Genomic DNA, 16,834 nt, shown 5'->3' on the forward strand with positions numbered 1-16,834 from the left:
CAAAAAAAATTCCCACACTTCAAATTTGAAACTTATCATTAAAAAAAAAAAAAAAAATGATGAGCTCTATTCTCTTATCATTATCCACACAAAAAAAAAAGTAATCTACAAATGCTACACGTTACTTTTTGGTAAAAAAAAATTAAATCTCAAAAATAGAAATGATCTCCCAAACAATTATTTTTGTTTTTAGTATTTTGAAAATTGTTCTTAAAAGTGGAAGCCAAACACATAAAATATAAAAATTAGAGCAAGACTTAGGTACAGTACTTAGGTGCTGTTCCTTAGGTTCCCCTTTTAAAATTCTGTCATGTAAATTTTTTTTCATGAGATGAAAATGTATTTTTTAGTTAAGTAGCCACATGGCTGAATTTTAAAATGAGAACCTAAGAAACAACACCTAAGGTACTATATTTAAGTTTTGTCCTAAAAATTATTATCTGAAAACTAGTTTTAAGTTCAATTTTTTGAAAATTGTTTTTATACTGTTTTGAAAACAAAAACAAAAATCCTCCTACCACGCCCTAAAATTTATATTTATTTAGTTTTTTTTTTTAATTTTAAAGTATTTGTGCTAAATGCTTTCTAAATCAATTGACAAGCTTTGACATGGCACCATAATTTTGTTTTAATAATAAAAAAAAAAATCATTTTATTAATCATTGATTTCTAGAATATCTTTGCACTAGGCTTTTCAATTTTCATGCTGGGGTTTCTTCCACCCACAAACCACACAGCTATTTCGAATTCGGCATCTCGTATGTGTTTTGCTTAAAAGCATGAATCACCAGGTTCCCTGTCATAAAGTAATAAAGTCCCAACTACCATTTGAACTTTTTCAACTCAATTTTTGCAGGGCAGAATAATGCTTGTGTCCTTTTTCCTTTCTAAATGAAATACAAATACTTCTTTCAAGGCAAAATAAAAACTCAACTTTTGGATATTCGGCCTCGTGACCTACCTTTTTTGTCATGCATCTGGGTTCGTTTGTGGTTCAGACTGAGTCCATTCAGTTGGAATCGAACATAAGTTCAATGATGCCAACGCAGTAGCTCGCTGCGCCCGCTAGAGAAAATATTTTTGACACCTCAATATGTGAAAAATGTTGTCAAAATTTTGAGTCTTTTGGGTTAATATTGCAAAATCTGAAATTAATTTGCATTATAGGTACTATTGAAACTTATTTGAGATTTTGAGGAGAGAGACTAAATTTCGGTATCACCATTGCCGAAATTCAGCCAAAAGTAAGAGAGAGAAGATGCAAAAGGAGGAAAGAGAAAATGTTGAATTTTGGCAACGTGGATACCGAAATTCCTCTGCCCAGTTTTGCTGCCCGAACCCTGCCTCCTGTGTGTCCTAGTGTGGAGTGCTCCGAAAAAAAAAAAAAAAAAAAAAAAAAAAAAAAAGGCAATTGCGGTAATGCCATTGCCGAAATAGGGGAGAAAAATAAATTTTTTTTTTTTGGTAATTGTGGCCATGGCAATGCCGAAAATGAAAAAAAAAAAAAAAAAAAAAAAAAAAAAAGGAAAAAAAGTGGTTCCGAAATATCTGAAAGAGTAAAAAAAAGTGTAATGTCCCCAATATTTTTACAACATTTTCACAATAAATCACATGTAATTAGTTATTATTAGTTAAAAAAATTTGTGGCAAAGTAATTGTGGCAATGGGATTGCCAAAAATGTGAGGAAAAAAAAAAAAAGAATTGTGGCAATGGGATTGCCGAAAATGTGAGGAAAAGAAAAAAATAATTGTGGCAATGGGATTGCCGAAAATGTGAGGAAAAGAAAAGAAAAAAAAAAAGAGAGAGAATTGTGGCAATGGGATTGCCGAAAATGTGAGGAAAAGAAAAAAAAAATTTGTGGCAATGGGAGTGCCAAAAATGTGAGGAAAAGAAAAAAAAAAAAAAAAAAAGTGGTTCTGAAATCTCTGAAAGAGTAAAAAAAAGGTAATGTCCACAATATTTTCACAATAAATCACATGTAATTAGTTATTATTAGTTAAAAAAATTTGTGGCAATGGGATTGCCGAAAATGTGACAAAAATGTGAGGAAAAAAAGAAAAAAAAAAGAGAATTGTGGCAATGGGATTGCCGAAAATGTGAGGAAAAGAAAAAAAGAATTGTGGCAATGGGATTGCCGAAAATGTGAGGAAAAGAAAAAAAAAAATTGTGGCAATGGGAGTGCCAAAAATGTGAGGAAAAGAAAAAAAAAAAGTGGTTCTGAAATCTCTGAAAGAGTAAAAAAAAGGTAATGTCCACAATATTTTTACAACATTTTCACAATAAATCACATGTAATTAGTTATTATTAGTTAAAAAAATTTGTGGCAATGCTATTGCCGAAATAGGGAAAAAAAAATTTGTGGCAAACTAATTGTGGCAATGCCATTGCCGAAATAGGGAGGAAAAAAAAAATCGATGACAACCTAATTGTGGCAATGCAATTGCCGAAATAGGGGAAAAAAAATTTAGCAATTGTGGCAATGGGATTACTGAAAATGAAAAAAAAAAGAAGAGAATTGTGGCAATGGGATTGCCGAAAATGTGAGGAAAAAAAAAATTGTGGCAATGGGATTGCCGAAAATGTGAGGAAAAGGAAAAAAAAAAAAAAAGTGGTTCCGAAATCTCTGGAAGAGTAAAAAAAAGTGTAATGTCCACAATATTTTTACAACATTTTCACAATAAATCACATATAATTAGTTATTATTAATTAAAAAAAATTTGTGGCAAAGTAATTGTGGCAATGCCATTGCCGAAATAGGGAAAAAAAAATTTTGTGGCAAACTAATTTCGGTAATGCCATTGCCGAAATAGGGAGGAAAAAAAAAATTTCGGTGACAACCTAATTGTGGCAATTGTGGCAATGCAATTGCCGAAATAGGGAAAAAAAATTTTAGCAATTGTGGCAATGGGATTGCCGAAAATGAAAAAAAAAAAAAAAAAAAAAAAAAAATTTGTGGCAATGGGATTGCCGAAAATGTAAAAAAAATAATAATAATAATTGTGGCAATGAGATTGCCGAAAATGTGAGAAAAAAAAATTGTGGCAATGGTATTGCCGAAATAGGCGATTTTTTTTTTTTTTGGTAATTGTGGCAATGGTATTGCCGAAATAGATGAAATTTGTTTTTTGGATAATTGTGGCATTGCCGAAAATGGGGAGGAGAATAATGGAATGGAATTGTGGCAATGCCATTGCTGAAATAGGTGAAATTTTTTTAAAAAAAAAAAAAAGGTGGTTGCCGAAATCTGGGGAGGAATTTAAAAAAAAAAAGTGTTACGCTCACAATATTTTTATAATATTTTCACAATAAATCACAGGTAATTAATTATTATTAGTTCAAATTTGAATTTATTACTATATTACTTTTTTAATCTAACAATAACAACCTCCACTTAAAATTTGTTGTTAAAATATTGTAAAAATTGTGTGTACCTATCATTTCTTTAAAAAATAAAATGTGGAATGGATTTGTGGCAATGGCATTGCCGAAATAGGAGAAAAAAAATTGTTCCCATTGCCGAAATAGAGGAGAGAGATATAAACAAAGTACGCATATTATTCTTTCAATATTTTTTTTACTGAACCAGTTTGGTTTGTCATATTCTTTTAGAAATAGATAAGGATAGATTCAAGTACACTATCTGGTACATTGATTCTTATTCTAAAGTGCACGCTGTAAACAAAAAAAAAAAAAAGTACATAGATTCTTATAGAAGAAAAAAATGACTGATGTGCACGCTGTAAACAAAAAAAAAAACAAAGAAAGTATATAGATTCTTACAATAGAAAAGAAAAAATGATTAATGTGCACACTGTAAACCAAAAAAAGCAAAAAAAGTACATGATTCTTACAAAATGACTGATGTGCACGCTGTAACATCATAGCATATGGAATTAGTACCATGTTCTTTCAAATAATACAAACTAACAATATGGTCCAACTCCTAAAAACATAATTAAAAAAAAAAAAAAAAAAAAAAAAACAACAGTCCAACCAATCCACTGAAGTAGATTGAATACTTATGTTGGGTCATTTAGTTTGGCCACTAGTGGAGCCAGCCACAGTTCGAGTGGGGCATGTTCTTCTATTATGGCCTTCTTGCCTACAGAGACTGCACAATGGCCTTGGTTGATGCTCTGCCCCTTCGTCCATTTCATTTCGAAGTCGAGTTGTTCTTGGTCGACCTTTTTCACGGCGCAGCTTGACATTAGGATACAAGACCGGGAAATTAGGCTCATTCCAATGTACACTATCTGGAACCGTGCGAAATCTAGGTGCATAACAAGCAACTTGTTCTTCCAAATGGTAGCAACGGTCGATATATCGCATTGCAGAGATGCCTTGATATTTACACACGGCAATGACATGTGAGCACGGAATCTTATAAACCTGCCATTTTTGACAACTACAAGTGTTCTGCCTCAAATTTACCTCATGACGATGATTACCCCTATATGCAGAGTTAGGGTTTATTGGTGTTCTGACTTCAAACAAACCATCTTCATGACTGAACACAGTAACTGAATGCTTTGGTGCCTTTTTTTTCCCATTTATTGAATTTATTCTTTGCATAGGCCATAATGCGTTCACCGGCAGTAACCCCTGCACATGCCTTAGTATACCGATCAGCAAAGTAGGCGACACAACGATAGTATGTAAGTTCAACTAATGCAATTATGGGCAGATTTCTAGCACTCTTTAGAATTCCGTTGAAGCTTTCAGACAAGTTTGTGGTCATTGCCCCATAACAATGTCCACCATCGTATGCTAACGTCCACTTTTCCATCGGTATTTCCCTTAAATACTTCTCACCATCTGCACTTAATTGAGTAATTCTATCCCTTGTGATTTGATACTTTCGTAACTGATTCTCCATGCCTGCCCACATTACCATAGCCTTCAAGTTTTTATTCCCAATTTGTTGATTGAAATTGCTAGCCACATGGCAAAGGCAAAAACGATGATACCAACGTGTCGATTGACATATAGTCCGTATCGCTGCCATTATACCAGGATGACGATCAGATATGACACATAACCCTTCCCGATTAGTGACATTAATCTGAATACAATGCAAAAACCAATACCAGCTATCATCAGTTTCCTTCTCTACAATGGCAAAGGCAAGTGGAAAAAGTCTGTTGTCACCATCCCACGTTGATGCAATCAGTAACGTACCTTTATACTTACCATATAGGAAAGTTCTATCAATACTAATTACTGGCCTACAATGTTGAAAACCTTCAATTGATGGACCAAAAGCCCAGAACACTCTCTCGAATATCGCACAGTCTGGCATAGTAGCAGGTATTGTTCTCCAAATAACCCTGCTGTCCGGGTTTGAATCAGTCAAAACTTTCAACCATTTTGGCAATAATTGGTAAGATTTGTCCCAATCACCAAACGCTCTACCAATTGCTTTCTCTTTTGCCTCCCACACCTTAAAATAAGAAGGCCTGTATTGGTACTTATTGTAAAGAGTCTGTTGAAGTGAAGCAATTTTTATGATTGGATCATTTTTGACAACATCCCTCAACTCTTTCTCAATAACATGGGTGTCTAATTGCTCGTGATCTTGTGTGAGCGTGGACTCTGTACATGTGTGTGGACCATTGTATTTCCTAATCATAGGCATACAAATAATATTAATTACAATTACAACAATACATAATATTTTACAATGTATTAGCTTCTAATATTTACAAAGCACATGTTTATACAATAATAATAAATCTGTTAATTTCTAGATCTATAAGTTAATAAGCAAAGCAAAAAAACTTACATTAACAAAAAAACTTACAATCTTTAGTTGTGGCACACTGAAACAAAGTAAAAGAGTAACTTCGCAACCTGAGGAATTGTGATGAGATGCAATTCTAATTCGCACTTCCCTTATCTTTTATTACCAACTGAACAATAAAAAGACAAAAAAGAATCACGTTGGAGATTTAGGCGTGGCAAAATATATTTTTTGCAGAGAATAAGAATCAGATGAGATGAGGAGCAGACAAAAAAGAATCATGTTGGAGATAAGATGAGGAGTAGACAAAAAAGAATCACGTTGGAGATTTAGGCGTGGCAAAATATATTTTCTGCAGAGAATAAAAATCAGATGAGATGAGGAGTTGAGGTGATTGGTTGATTGAATCTTTGTTTTCTTTGGTTTACTTTCTTTGTTTTTTTTTGTTTACAGCGTACATGTAAGAATCTATGTACTTTCTTTACTTTTTTTTTGTTTACAGCGTGCACATCAATCATTTTTTTTCTTCCGTAGTGTAAGAATATATGTACTTTCTTTGTTTTTTTGGTTTACTGTGTGCACATCAATAATTTTTTTCTTCTATATTGTAAGAATCTATATACTTTCTTTGCTTTTTTTGGTTTACAGTGTGCACATCAATCATTTTTTATTTTCTATTGTAAGAATCTGTATACTTTCTTTGTTTTTTTTGTTTACAGCGTGCACATCAGTCATTTTTTTCTTCTATAAGAATCTATGTACTTTTTTTTGTTTTTTTACAACGTGTACTTTAAAAAAAGATTCAATGTAGCAGATAGTGTACTTGAATCTATCCTTATCTATTTCTAAAAGAACATGACAAACCAAACTGGTTCAGTCAAAAAAATATTGAAAGAATAATATGCGTACTTTTTTTATATCTCTCTCCTCTATTTCGGCAATGGGAACAAATTTTTTTTTCTCCTATTTCGGCAATGCCATTGCCACAAATCCATTCCACATTTTATTTTTTAAAGAAATGATAGGTACACACAATTTTTACAATATTTTAACAACAAATTTTAAGTGGAGGTTGTTATTGTTAGATTAAAAAAGTAATATAGTGATAAATTCAAATTTGAACTAATAATAATTAATTACCTGTAATTTATTGTGAAAATATTATAAAAATATTGTGAGCGTAACACTTTTTTTTTTAAATTCCTCCCCAGATTTTGGCAACCACCTTTTTTTAAAAAAAAAAATTTCACCTATTTCAGCAATGGCATTGCCACAATTCCATTCCATTATTCCCCTCCCCATTTTCGGCAATGACATTGCCACAATTATCTCAAAAAAAATTTCATCTATTTCGGCAATACCATTGCCACAATTACCAAAAAAAATTCGCCTAATTCTTTTTTTTTTTTTCTCACATTTTCAGCAATCCCATTGCCACAATTTTTTTTTTCTTACATTTTCGGCAATCCCATTGCCACAATTCTTTTCTTTTTTTTTTTTTTTTTCTCACATTTTCGGCAATCCCATTGCCACAATTCTCTTTTTTTTTTTTTTCTTTCCCTCACATTTTCAGCAATCCCATTGCCACAATTTTTTTTTTTCCTCACATTTTCGGCAATCCCATTGTCACCAAATTTTTTTTTTCCTCCCTATTTCGGCAATGGCATTGCCGCAATTAGTTTGCCACAAATTTTTTTTTTCCTATTTCGGCAATGGCATTGCCACAATTTTTTTTTTAACTAATAATAACTAATTACATGTGATTTATTGTGAAAATGTTGTAAAAATATTGTGGACAATTACAATTTTTTTTACTCTTCCAGAGATTTCGGAACCACTTTTTTTTTCTTTTCCTCACATTTTCGGCAATCTCATTGCCACAATTCTCTTTTTTTTTTTTTTTTTTTTTTTTCACATTTTCGGCAATCCCATTGCCACAATTCTTTTTATTTTTTTTTCTTTTCCTCACATTTTCGACAATCCCATTGCCACAATTTTTTTTTTTTTTCCTCACATTTTCGGCAATCCCGTTGCCACAAATTTTTTTTTTTTTTTTCATTTTCGGCAATCCCATTGCCACAATTGCTAAATTTTTTTTCTCCTATTTCGGCAATGGCATTGCCACAATTAGGTTGTCACCGAAATTTTTTGTTAAACTGGTTATTAAGTGTCAACTACATGTAAATAAAAGAACAATTAATTGAAGTAGGTTTAGAGACACAAATTAATCATTTTTTCTAAACAATATTTGTCCCCACTTGATTGGGTTTTGTTGGTGTAAGGACACAATTTAGTTCCTAAGCCCAAAAGGTAAAAGGATCTAGACCCAAAGAGCCTAATACAATGAATTTGTAGAGAGTGGATTAGAAAATTAGACTCTAATGAGTTGGTAACAATTATAATGGATCCAGATGACAATAAAATAAAAATAAACTGGTTTTATCTAAATAAAATCGTCCTCGGCGCAATTCGAGGAGATTAGTTCTTGTATATATCTCTTGAATTTAATTACAAGCACAATTCATGTTGCTACAGTATTTTTCACTTCATTCTTCGATCCCTTTCCCTTAGGGTCTTCTTTCTATTTCATACTATCTTCTTCTTTTCATCTCTACCCTTCACGTGTAGATTAGATTTCCGGTGTTGATCCTTATCCCATCAGCACCTTCCTAAAATCTTTGGGGAGTAGTTGTAAGACTGAAAATTACTGTTCAGGTATCACTTCCTCATTAATGCAACCAGAGAGTTAGTTATAAAGCATTCAATGCAGTGGTAGCAGTTTTCTCTTAGATATTATATGGCTTCCCTCTGTCCTGTGCTTCTAGGATGCTTATCTTTATCAATAGAACCTCCTGGAATGTTGCCCTAGATGGCAGACCACACATTCGAATCTTGACTTTGCTCAGTTGAGGATGTATTCATCCTCGGATCACCTTCTTGAACTCTTATGACCAAATCTCACCTCATCATTCACTAAACACGGACTCCTATGACAGTGTTTTACCCATATTCGGACTATTTAATGTCCTCGGATTGGGCCCCCAGCCCAATATATACATAGATACATACTACTGGGCCTATCACCCTTATAATAGCCCCTCGAAATTCTCCTCTCTGGCTCCTCGGGAAGAAAGGAGGATTTCGATGTCACTACAATTACCCCGCTTTTATCATGCATCATCCTTGTCTGCGCAGGTACCTTTTTAACTGTCCAACGCACGCTCCTAACGCTTCGACATCTAAGACGCGCCTTCATTAAATTTCTGAGGCTCCATGTTCCCCATGTTCTACGGTGTGATGTGGATCCTATGGTTGGGGTTTTTATTGGAACTTGGGAGGGAATTTTCCCGCTTGTTCACCTTTCTGATACAAATAGTGCTTGTACACTTCCTTCACTTCACTTTTTCTCTCATTCGCTAAACCTTTGCACTCATAAACTGAACTTTTGCACTCATAAATATCAAGAGCTGGTCCGAGGAGAGTTCCTTTCTTTGCGTAAGTCTTCTTAATCCTTTCTATTTATTTTTCCTTGTACTTTTCTTTACACAGAGTCCTTTTCTCCTCGGGCCTTTTAATTTCCTTTCATTTTCTTCTCTCCTTCACCTATCTTTGACAAAATTGGTAGATTTTCTTACTTAATGGACTCCGCGAAGAGTATTGACAGCTTTAAAGCTCAATACAAAATCCCGCCAAAAGTCTCCATTAGGTACTGTAAGGAAGGGGATTGGCACACCGATAGGCAGAAGGGAGAAGTGGTAATTCCGATGATTGCCTTCATAGAGGGATGGATAAGAATCCCCATAGGTACAGTCACTAGGGATTATCTAAAGGCTCATAGGTTAGCTTCCACCCAATGCGCCCCAAACATGTTTAGGATTTTAGGTAGTGTAGACGCCTTTAATGAGAGAATGGGCTTAAATCTTACCCACCACGATGTCAACTGGGTCTATAACCTTCACCACTTAAAAGGGCAGGGATATTACCTAAAAACTAAGTACCCCGAGGTTAGGCTTATCTCATGCCTCCCTCACTCTAACAAAGGCATGAACAAAGACTTCCTAATCATTTCATGGGAGTGGCATGATGGCCTCCCCTGCTTGACAAGAGAGGGGACACCAGGTGGGGTTTTAGGTCTAGGTTGATTATTTTAAAGTTACTCCCTTCTCCGTTTGACATACTCTATACCTGTTTTTCTCAGTTTATGTTGGTAATTGATTTTTCCTTTGATTTGCGTCATTTCCTTTTTTGACAGTGTTTTTTGTTTGTTTTCTTAATGTGTTTACAGATAAGCACACCGCCGTTCTAAACTTCAACCTTGTCAACCAGCCGAGCCTAGACAAGATTCTTAAAGCCGAGGTGTTTGTCCATAGTGACAGTCAACTAAGAGCAGCCCACCTCATCCTCAGCTATAAGCCTCTTTCGTTCAATTTTCAGGCCCTGAAGTGTCAGATAAAGGTGAAGGATCCGCGTTTGCACCAGATAAGCGTTGCTGCCCTTGGTTTCCTCACCACTGACCCTATTCCAGAAGGTGTACTTGAAGTAACCCTGCAACCTCAATATACAACCGAAGAAGCCACCCCTTCCCATCCTACTATCAAAGAAGAAGAAGAAAAAGTAGAAGAAGAGATGGTTGAAGTGTTTAATTCCGAAGACGATTTCGAAATCTTTAACCAACCTCAATCTCCAAAGGTTCTCACTGGTGACCTCAATCATCTGCCTTCAGCAGAAGTAAGCCAGACGTAAGGAGACCTCTCTGTTCTAGAAGCTATGGGGATACAACGCAAGGCAAGGTCAAGTCTCTAAGAGTTATTGGAGTCCCAAGTTTGGGGGAAACGCGCTTGGGAAGGTAGCCCAGACCAAGCTTCCCACCCCTCCACCCACCCAATCCCTTTGATCTGATCCCGCCGACCATAAGAGGAAGAGAGAGCAAAAGGGCAAAGAGGTGGTGGAAGTAGGAAAAAGCCACCCTTCTCGGGAGGTTGAGCCCCAGAGGGGGGCCAAACATGCCAGAGTCATGCAAACGAGGTCCTCTAGTGAGAGTGTTATCACAGAGAGGAGGGGTGACCAACAAGCTATAGTCCCAGCCAAGGCCCCACCTCTGGTGTTGGATGGAGTTCCTCTCCCCAATGATGCCTCTATTTGAGACTTCCAATAGGGTAAGGCTGGGTACGTGGCTAACGTTATGGAGCAGTCTTTGCTACTGCTTAACGACATGGCCGACCTTAGGTCCATAAGGAAGCATAAGATATTCCTTGGCTTAAAGAAGGACCTCGCCATGGTAAGCCCCAAGTTTTTTTTTTTTTTTTTTTTTTTTTTTTTTTTTTTTAACTATATTTCCTTCCCCTTTTATGCCATCCAAGCTATGTTTAGGACCGAGAAGATGGTGAACAACTCCTATTGGATGATGAAGGAAGAGGAGGGAAGGCGCATTACGGCTGTAGACGCCTTCAATGTGGCCGAGAAAAGGGTGTAGGAGCTGAAGAATAAGCTAGCCAAGGCGAAGTGAGATAAAAAGAGTGCTGAAACCGCCTTGGAAGGAGTTAAAAGGCAAGTTGAGGGTCAACGGAGGCAACTTCGCCAGACCAAAGACCAGCTGGCCGCCTCTAAGGAACAAATTGTGGCCCTAAAGAAGAAGTTGAAGGAGGCTGAGAAGGCCAGGGACCAGGCCAAGCAAGACGGGTATGATGTGAGGGTGGCGGAGACTGAGGAAGCCTTCAAGGTTGAGGTTTTAGAGGTACGTAGGAACTATTGCCTCCAAGTGTGGAACGAGGCCCTCAACCAAGTTAGGGTTGAGGCCTCTTTTGCACTTAGGAAAGCAGAAAGTGTATATTACCCTCTTGTCATTCGTGCATTTGGCCCTGTTAACTCCAAGATTGACACTGCCTTCGAGGTGGTGGATATAGGCAAGGCTAGTCCAGCCAAGGTCCTTCCTTCTTCTGACAACACTTCCAAGGTGGCCAAGCAGCCTGGGGTTGTTGAAAAGGAAACAAATACAACCAAGGGAGTGGCCCCTGATGCCACGAAACCCCCAGTTGCTCCTCAAGACCTCCCCAAAGAGAAAGAAGCCCCCACCAAGATGGAGATTGTCCTAGCCACTCTCCCCGTGCTTGCCAAGGGTGACCTCACGAGTAAGGGCCTAGAGGCCTTAGAAGCAGCACTCACCCAGTCCACCAAAGCCTCAACCAAAGAAAAAATTGTAATAAAAAAGAAGTAGCTTTTTTTTTTTTTTTTTTTTTTTTTCTTTTAACTGTTGTTTTTGTTTCCAGAATTTGTAATCAGTCTGATCTTTTGTAACTAATCTACCTTTTTCTAAGGCTTAAATTAATGAAAATTATGAACATTTCCTTTACTCTTGTGATACTTATACAAGTCTTGTAATAGTTTCTATTTTATTTAACACTTAACCAATATGAAAATGAGACACAGTTTCACTTAGCTATCTGTGTAAATGATAATGTGTTTGAAATCTCAACAAAGTATATCTTTTACTCCAAAAACATACACAATGGTAAAGTATTTATACATGTCTGACTCCACTTAATCCCCCACTTATTAATAAGTCTAAAGGATTGGAGGGACAATCAATTCTCAAACAGATAATAGATATACTTGATATACTTACAAATGCTTTAAGGGAAGCCCATGAATGTCCATTTGCTCAAGTTACTACCACGAAGGTCTCTGCCATTCAGCACGGTTAGTTCTATTTGATACTTAAATGAATAATAAAAAGTATTAATTTACCTAAAGCATGTGGTCCGATGAGCCAGACATGACTAAGGTTCTATTTAACACTTAGGAAGAGTGATTAAAAATATCAATTTACCCAAGGTATGTGGTTCGAGGAGCCAAGCACGACTAAGATTCTGTTTGATATTTAAATAGATAATAAGAAGTATTAATTTACCTAAGGTATATGGTTTGAGGAACCAGACATGACCAAGATTCTATTTAACACTTAGAAAAATGATAGGAGGCATTAATTTACCCAAAGTATGTAGTCCGAGGAGCCAGGCATAACTAAGATTCTATTTAACACTTAGAAAAATGATATGAAGTATTAATTTACTCAAAGCATGTGGTCTGAGGAGCCAAGCATGACTAAGGTTCTATTTAACACTTAGAAAAATGATATGAAGTATTAATTTACCCAAAGCATATGGTTCGGGGAGCCAAGCATGACTAAGGTTATGTTTAACGCTTAGAAAAATGATGAAGTATTAATTTACCCAAAACATATAGTTCGAGGAGCCAAGCATTACTAAGGTTCTATTTAACACTTAGAAAAATGATATGAAGCATTAATTTACCCAAAGCATGTGGTTCGAGGAGTCAAACATGATTAAGGTTCTGTTTAATACTTAAGCAAATAAGAAGTATAACACATAATGTAATAAACGAAAATATGGCCAAAAAGACTTTCATTAATAGTAATACCTTTGTAGGTTATTTATATTCCAGGAGCATGGTACAACATTTTCATCTAGATCTTTAAGATAATATGCACATGTTCCAACCACCGAGGTAATGCGATATGGCCCTTTCCAGTTGGGCCCTAACTTTCCCTATGCTGGGTTCTTTGTAGTGCCCAAAGCCTTTCTCAATACCAAGTCTTCAGACGCTAATGGCCTTAACCTCACGTTGGCGTCGTATCCTTTCTTGAGCTTATGTTGATAATATGCCAATTGAACCATGGCATTTTCTCTTCGCTCTTCAATCAAATCTAAACTCTTCTCTAACAACCCATCATTACTACCTAGAGTGAAAGAACTCGTCCTCAGTGTTGGGAATCTGGTCTCTAGAGGAATCACTTCTTCGGCTCCATAAATTATTGAAAAAGGGGTCTTCCCTGTTGACCTACGAGGTGTAGTCCGATATGTCCAAAGGACGTGTAACAGTTCTTCTACCCATTTTCTCTTTGCATCATCCAGCCTCTTCTTGAGTTCATTCACTATCACCTTATTGACAACCTTAACCTGTCCATTCCCCTGTGGATAAATTGGGGTGGAATACCTATTCGTAATGCCTAGGTCACAACAGTACCTCTTGAAGGCTTTGCTGTCAAACTAAAGGTCGTTGTCTGATATGAGGGTATGAGAAATCCCAAACCGGGTGATAATATTTTTGCAAACAAATCTCTTAGCATTCATGTCCCTAATATTTTCCAGTGGTTCAGTTTCAACCCACTTGGTGAAGTAATCCGTGCCGACCAGCAACCATCTCTTATTTACTGCTGCCTTAGGGAAAGGCCCTACAATATCCAAGCCACATTGAGCAAAAGGCCAAGGGTTGGATAAAGGATTAAGGACTCCCTCTGGTTGATGAATGTTTGGGGCAAATCTTTGACATTGGTCACACTTCTTCACGTACTCTTGTACTTTCGTCTATATGTTCGGCCACCAATATCCCTGAGTGAAAGCTCTGTGAGATAAAGATCTGCCTCATGTGTGACTTCCACAAATCCCTTCATGTAACTCCTCTAGGAGTAGCTTTGATACCTCAGGGTGTATGCATAGCAAATATAACCGAGAAAAAGAGTGCTTGTACAACTTTTGATCCTTGGACAGCCAAAACCAAGGAGCCTTTCTTCGCACTTTGTCAGCCTCGGACTTCCCCTCGGGCAAAATATCCTCCTTAAGGAATAGCACGATAGAGTCTATCCAGCTAGGTCCCATTCTAACTTGATGAAATTTGAACCATCTATTTCTTCATTTCAATAGGTTTGCACAAGTCTTCAACAAGGATAACCCGAGACAAGCTCTGTGTCGAGGAGGTTGCAAAAATGGCCAGAGAATCAACATGTATGTTTCCGCTTCTAGGGATGTGCAGTAAGTTGAAAGACTCAAACCCTGATTGTAAGTGCCTAACCTAATTTAAGTATTCTTGTATCCTCACATCCCTGGCCTCCAACTCTCCCTTCTTCTAGCCTACAACCAACCTTGAATCAGAGAATATCTTCACTGCTTTTCCTCCTATTTTCTGAACCATGGTCATCCCTACCAATAGAGCCTTATATTCAGCCTCATTACTTGTGGCCGAGAAACCTAATTTTAAGGATTTCTCAATAGTGATCTTCTTAGGAGATATTAAAACTAACCCCACTCTAGATCCTCTTTGATTCGCTACACCATCAATGTATACCCTCCAGGATAAAGGATCTTGTAAGGAGAGCACACCAACTGATTTTTCATCCATGTCCTACTTCTCTATCTCTTCTTCTAATGGGGATTTAGCAAACTCAGCCACCAAATTCGCGAGGACCTGGCCTTTGATAAAGGTGTGGGGCATATACATGATATCAAAAGCTCTTAGGATTGTACCCCACTTGGCAACCCTTCCAGTGTAGTTAGCACTCTGAAGTAGTGATTGAAGCAGAAGTTGGGTTATAATAACAACTGTGTGGGATTGGAAGTAGTGAGGGAGTTTACGGGTAACATGTATTACTGCCAAAATGGCCTTCTCCAGTGGTAAATAACGAACCTCGGCTTCATGCAACGACTTGCTTACATAGTAAATTGGCCTCTGCACACTACTATCAACCCGTATTAGTCAAGCTCACGGCATGAGAAGTCATAATAATGTAAGCAAACAAGACCTTATCCACATCGGACCTGGACATAATAGGTGGCCGAGAAAAGTATTCCTTATAAGCTGCTGGAAGGCCAATGCGCACTCTTCGGTCCACTCAAATCCCTTCCATTTATTCAAAAATTAGAAGAAAGGTCTACACCTATCCATTGACCGAGAGATAAACCGGTTCAAAGCGGCAGTCATTCTTGTTAATTTCTAGACTTCTTTGGGATTTTGAGGTGGCTGTAAACTGTTAATTGCTTTAACCTTATCAGGGTTGACCTCAATTCCATGATGAGTAACCATATAGCCTAGAAATTTACCTGATCCCACGCTAAAGGAGCATTTGGAAGCATTGAGGCGTAGTTTGTGTTTCCTCAATATTTCAAAAATATTCCTGAGGTCTCCCACGTGCTCGGACACCACCTTACTCTTCACCACCATATTATTAATATAAACTTCAATATTTTTGCCTAATTGTGGCTCGAACATCCTGGTTATCATTCTCTGATAGGTAGATCTTGCATTCTTTAATCTAAAGGGCATCACCTTGTAATGGTAATTTCCAATAGGAGTGACAAAAGCTGTCTTTTCCTAATCATCCAGAACCAGTGGTATTTAGTGGTATTCTTGGAAGGCATCCAAAAAGCTCATCTGATGATGACCTATCGTTGTATCCAATAGTTGGTCTATCTGAGGCATGCGGAAAGGATCTTTTGGATAGGCCTTGTTCAAATCTGTGAAGTCCACACATACTCACCACTTTTCACTCTTTTTTTTCACCACTATAGTATTGGCTAGCCACTCAGGGTAAAACACCCCTTTAATAGCCCCGGCCTGCTTAAGTTTGGTCACCTCATCCTTGACAGCATCAGAATGGTCCTTAGATGAGCACCGGGGTGGTTGCTTTTTGAGAATGACGGATGTATTAACATTCAAATGATGGCAGATAAAGTTCGGATCCACCCCAGGAGTTTCGTAAGCACTCCATGTGAACACGTCAATATTCCTTTTAAGAAACACTATCAGCTCTTCCTTCTCTCGAGGAGGTAGCTAAGCTCCGACTTGAAAAAACTTCTCCAAATCATCATCTACAACAATCTTCTTTAACTCCTCACACTTCGTCCCTTCTGATGCCTCATCCATGGGTAAAACTGGAGTCCTTAATTGCTATAAACCCCTATCAGTAGAGGTTGAGGACCCAGCTTCAGGCTGATGTATAATTGCAGCCACCAAGCACTGCTTAGTCACGAACTGGCTCCCAACCAGCTCCTCGATATGATCCCTAGATGGATATTTCACTTTCAAGTGTAGGGTGGAAGAAACAGCCCCTAAGGCATGAAGCCAAAGTCTTGCTACAATGGCAGTGTAGGGAGAATAAGCATCCACCACAATGAAGTCTACCTCCACTACCTTTAAACGTGCCTGCACGAGTAGTCTAATCTGAACCTTCCGAACAATAACTTTTCTGTCAAAGCCTAATAAAGATGAATCATATGTTGTCAAATCCTCAGACTTCAAGT

At 37.1% G+C, this 16,834-nt stretch overlaps 1 protein-coding gene across 1 annotated transcript; it reads right to left on the reverse strand.

The window, feature by feature from the left end:
* Positions 1–4,502: 4,502 nt before the first annotated feature.
* Positions 4,503–5,630, reverse strand: LOC126708369 (uncharacterized). The gene has a single exon (XM_050408160.1). It carries the CDS (start codon positions 5,628–5,630, stop codon positions 4,503–4,505), a length of 1,128 nt encoding a protein of 375 aa, XP_050264117.1.
* Positions 5,631–16,834: the final 11,204 nt, after the last annotated feature.

This window comes from Quercus robur, chromosome 12, assembly GCF_932294415.1.
Source record: "Quercus robur chromosome 12, dhQueRobu3.1, whole genome shotgun sequence".
Lineage (NCBI taxonomy): Eukaryota > Viridiplantae > Streptophyta > Magnoliopsida > Fagales > Fagaceae > Quercus > Quercus robur.

Bases quoted from the DNA above. Each gene is read 5' to 3' on its own strand.
- LOC126708369 (XM_050408160.1), bottom strand. From the start codon at position 5,630: ATGATTAGGAAATACAATGGTCCACACACATGTACAGAGTCCACGCTC.